The following is a 5000-nucleotide window of genomic DNA, read 5'->3' on the forward strand; positions in this document are numbered from 1 at the left end:
GTGTGTGTGTGTCTCTAAATGCAGTGTGTGTGTGTCTAAATGCAGTGTGTGTTTCTAAATGCAGTGTGTGTGTGTCTAAATGCAGTGTGTGTGTGTGTCTAAATGCAGTGTGTGTGTGTCTCTACTGTAAATGCAGTGTGTGTGTGTCTAAATGCAGTGTGTGTGTGTGTCTAAATGCAGTGTGTGTGTGTCTCTAAATGCAGTGTGTGTGTGTCTAAATGCAGTGTGTGTGTGTCTATAAAGACCTGTGGAAATACAGTGTGTGTTTGTCTTTAAATACCTTCTTCGTGCTTTTACTAGACAGTTAATTTACACAGTGCTTTTGTCTGAGATGTGATTGTGCTTTTGTCTGAGATGTGATTGTGCTTTTGTCTGGGGTGTGATTGTGCTTTTGTCTGAGATGTGATTGTGCTTTTTTCTGAGATGTGATTGTGCTTTTGTCTGAGCTGTGATTGTGCTTTTGTCTGGGGTGTGATTGTGCTTTTGTCTGAGCTGTGATTGTGCTTTTGTCTGGGATGTGATTGTGCTTTTGTCTGAGCTGTGATTGTGCTTTTGTCTGGGGTGATTGTGCTTTCGTCTGAGCTGTGATTGTGCTTTTGTCTGGGATGTGATTGTGCTTTGTCAGTAGGACTCCAATGCTGTCTTGAGTGCTGGTAGTGTGTGTGTGTGTGTGTTATACAAGACTAAATGGCATTGTGAGAAGAACTCCCTGTAAATTGTACTTTCTCTGCATCCCAGACCTCATCCAATCAGAAGGCCCAGGAAGTGACATATTGGCTGGAACAGGCCTATCAGGAGCTACTTGAGGGGTGGGACTCCACAGAGGGAGAGAGCTATGCTGAGAGATATCATGTAAGAGATGCCAGTCATCACAGACACACACACACACACACCCACGAACGCATGCACGCACACATGTACACACACACACACTCACACACACACAGGGTCATATGTTACACCATAACGCATATGTTGCACCATCATTTTGCTTTGATGTGTATTTGTGTGTGTGTGTGTGTGTGCGTTGTGCATATGTGTGTGTGTGTGTGTTTTTAACAGGTGTTCCAAACCTTCATCGTGTCGTTTAATGAGCAGCGTCGGCCTGTGATGCCGTTGCTCACGGCGATGAAACGCACCCCTAAACTGAGTGAGGAACAGAAGGGGCTTAGAGCAGCCTGGGACTCCCTTGCTGAGAAGGTGTGTGTGTGTTTACATGTGTGTGTGTGTGTTTATGTGTGTGTGTGTGTGTGTGTGTGTGTGTGTGTGTGTGTGTGTGTGTGTAAGGGAGAAACAGAGACAGAAAGAGTGAGAAAAAATGTCTTTCCATCTGTGTGTGTGTGTGTATGTGTGTGTGTTTTCATCTCTTGTGTGTGTGTGTGTCCATCTCTTATGTGTGTGTGTGTGTGTGTGTGTGTGTGTGTGTGTGTGTGTGTGTGTTTCCATCCTATGTGTGTGTGTGTGTGTGTGTGTGTGTGGTAGCTGCGTGAGTATAAGACAGAGCTGGACCTCAGCCTGCCCGCTCCCCTGGATACGGTGGGCCGCTGGTTGCTACGGGCGGAGGCGGCGCTGTCTGACGAGGAGGCCGACTCCCTGGACCACGTCCGAGCGGCCGAGGAGGCGCGAGAGAAGCTGGAGCAGCTCAAGGTCAGTCAGCAGCTCAAGGTCATTCAGCAGCTCCAGGTCACACCCAGGGCAGCTCAAGGTCACACCAAGGGCAGCTCAAGGTCACATGCACTGGGCTCAATGGCTCTGTGTGATGGTGCGCTTGCATGTGTGTGTGTGTGTGTGTGTGAGTCTGAGTGTGCATGTGAGTTATGCGTGTAACTGTGTGTGATGGTGCTCTTCCAGGTGTGTGTGTGTGTGTGTGTTTGTGTGTGTGTGTTTGTAAAACACGTATCAGTGCGGTTGCAGTTGTGAGATCCCCGGCACATAAAGACACGTGTGTGTGTGTGTGTAACTGTGTGTGTTGGTGACTTGGCAGGGAAGTCTGGAGGAGATGCCTCGGCACCTGAAGACGTTCCAGATGTTTCAGAACATGGATGAGTACGGAGGGGAGATAGTTCCGACCGACAAGCTGGAGGAGATAAAGAGGAGGTCTGTAGTCCCCGTAATCCCAACACACTCTCACTATAGTAATCCCAACACATTCTCACTATAGTAATCCCAACACATTCTCACTATAGTAATCCCAACACATTCTCACTATAGTAATCCCAACACATTCTCACTATAGTAATCCCAACACACTCTCACTATAGTAATCCCAATATAGTAATCCCAACACATTCTCACTATAGTAATCCCAACACACTCTCACTATAGTAATCCCAACACACTCTCACTATAGTAACCCCAATATAGTAATCCCAACACACTCTCACTATAGTAATCCCAACACACTCTCACTATAGTAACCTCAATATAGTAATCCCAACACACTCTCACTATAGTAACCCCAATATAGTAATCCCAACACACTCTCACTATAGTAATCCCAACACACTCTCACTATAGTAACCTCAATATAGTAATCCCAACACACTCTCACTATAGTAATCCCAACACACTCTCACTATAGTAATCCCAACACACTCTCACTCTCTCACTATAGTAATCCCAACACACTCTCACTATAGTAATCCCAATATAGTAATCCCAACACACTCTCACTATAGTAATCCCAACCCACTCTCACTATAGTAATCCCAATATAGTAATCCCAACACATTCTCACTATAGTAATCCCAACACACTCTCACTATAGTAATCCCAACACACTCTCACTATAATAATCCCAATATAGTAATCCCAACACACTCTCACTATCAGTGGCGGCCGGTGGTTAAAAAAATAACGGAGGAAGGAATGTCCGCTTGATTGGTGTTAGTGGCAATATGTGAATAGATGTAGGCCACCTACCCCGACACATTTATAGCAGCAGTACTATGTAGCATTTTAACTGGCAATGTTGTGCAATAAGTCACTTTGGATAATAGTGCTGAATTAATAAATGTAAATTTAGGTCTGGGAAGTCAGGGAAGATATGTAGGTCTAGTTATGAAATACTGTTTTCCAGATGTGCAAAATTATGAAAAGTCTGGAGGTTTTGCTCAATGTAATACATTTGCAGAAAAGTCTTTAACACTAAAAATAGACACTTGTTTTATAAAACCATGTAACCATTTACCATTAAAAAATAGACCTTAAATGTGTTTATTTGTAACATGCTATTGTTTTTAAAGCCAAATCGCTATAATTTAAAGACAGGTTGTAAGCTAAGTGAGAATTTATACTCAAAAGGCAAATGTTACTGAAGACGTCATTACAGGAATGCATCATGGTCTGAAACATTCATTAACAATGTTACCATCCAAAGATACAGTTAGTAACAATAACATATTAACAACAAGAACATTATTTAACAATTGTTTAGTTAAGGCATAACTTGGATGATTATAGCAACGCATAACTATCCAAAAATGTTTTAGCCAAACATTGTCCACCAAATGAACTGTCCACGTTTGTGACAGGCCAGCAGCTGTAGGCTATAGCTGATTGTTTTCTCTGCTAACGTTACCAGTTAGCCATTTGTCATACTATGTAGCATTCAGCAGCCTACACTAGCCTTACCATCTTTTTTTGGAATAGGAATTTTTGGAACTGGTCTTCCTGCTTTGATCCTAACCTTCGCACTGTATTTGAAAGTATAAAAGATGGATATTGTCCTCTGATTCCATTGTACTGTTTATTTCACGAGCAAAAAACAAGCTTTCCGTTCAACACAAGATTCTTAGCTGTATGACTGCAGATAACGTTTTTGCACCGTTGCCGCTAAAAACAGCACCCCCTATCGCAATTGAAAATTACTGTACGGAGGAGCTTCCTCCCTTGGCCATTGAAAACGACGTGATTCACGAGCCGCTGGGGTCAGAGCCGTTTATAATGGACTTCAATGAGGGCCTTGAGGAGGAAGCTCCTCCATACAGTAATTTTCAATTGCGATAGGGGGTGCTGTTGGCATTTTGACCTAGGGGAACGATTTTGTTCATTCAAAGTGTTAAAAATAGTAATATTAACAGTAATTTATCAGATTAGTAATTCACTTTATATATTTTTTATTTTTCTCTGAAATTTTAGGGAGGGTGTTCCTCCCTTTCCTCAATGAAGGAGCCTCCTCTGCTCACTATAGTAATCTCAACACACTCTCACTATAGTAATCCCAATATAGTAATCCCAACACATTCTCACTATAGTAATCCCAACACACTCTCACTATAGTAATCCCAACACAGTCTCACTATAGTAACCCCAATATAGTAATCCCAACACACTCTCACTATAGTAACCCCAACACACTCTCACTATAGTAACCCCAATATAGTAATCCCAACACACTCTCACTATACTAATCCCAACACACTCTCACTCTTACTCATTAGTAATCTCCAGGAGATGAAGAGGAGGTCTGTAGTCCCCATAATCCCAACACACTCTCACTATAGTAATCCCAACACACTCTCACTATAGTAATCCCAGTTGTAGTAATCTCCTGGGGATGAAGAGGTTTGTAGTCTCTATAATCTCAGTGTAGTCTCTCACTGTAGTAATCTCAGTTGTAGTAATCTCCAGAGGATGAACAGGAGGTCTGTAGTCCCCATGATCTCAACACACTCTCACTATAGTAATCCCAGTTGTAGTAATCCCAACACACTCTCACTATAGTAATCCCAGTTGTACTAATCCCAACACACTCTCACTATAGTAATCCCAACACACTCTCACTATAGTAATCTCAACACACTCTCACTGTAGTAATCCCAGTTGTAGTAATCTCAACACACTCTCACTGTAGTAATCCCAGTTGTAGAAATCTCAACACACTCTTACTGTAGTAATCCCAGTGTGTGTATGTGTGTGTGTGTGTGTGTGTGTGTGTGTGTGTGTGTGCGTGCGTGCGTGTGTTCGGTGTGTGTTCTCAGGTTCACCAGTGTGAGGGT

At 42.8% G+C, this 5000-nt stretch overlaps 1 protein-coding gene across 1 annotated transcript in view; it reads left to right on the plus strand.

The window, feature by feature from the left end:
- syne2b (spectrin repeat containing, nuclear envelope 2b) overlaps nucleotides 1–5000 on the plus strand; it is a gene marked incomplete in the record, with an annotated part of 128250 nt that overhangs the window by 22357 nt on the left and 100893 nt on the right. The window contains 5 exon segments of the mRNA XM_076295622.1: nucleotides 739–852; nucleotides 1063–1200; nucleotides 1483–1647; nucleotides 1985–2097; nucleotides 4983–5000. The exon segment at nucleotides 4983–5000 is cut by the window's right edge and continues 151 nt beyond it. Coding sequence (XP_076151737.1) covers nucleotides 739–852; nucleotides 1063–1200; nucleotides 1483–1647; nucleotides 1985–2097; nucleotides 4983–5000 — 548 coding nt within the window.

This window comes from Alosa pseudoharengus, unplaced genomic scaffold (genome assembly GCF_046254945.1).
Source record: "Alosa pseudoharengus isolate Yale_2024_CS ecotype anadromous, Long Island Sound unplaced genomic scaffold, YU_APseudo_1.1 YU_APseudo_1.1_scf_2, whole genome shotgun sequence".
Classification (NCBI taxonomy): domain Eukaryota; kingdom Metazoa; phylum Chordata; class Actinopteri; order Clupeiformes; family Clupeidae; genus Alosa; species Alosa pseudoharengus.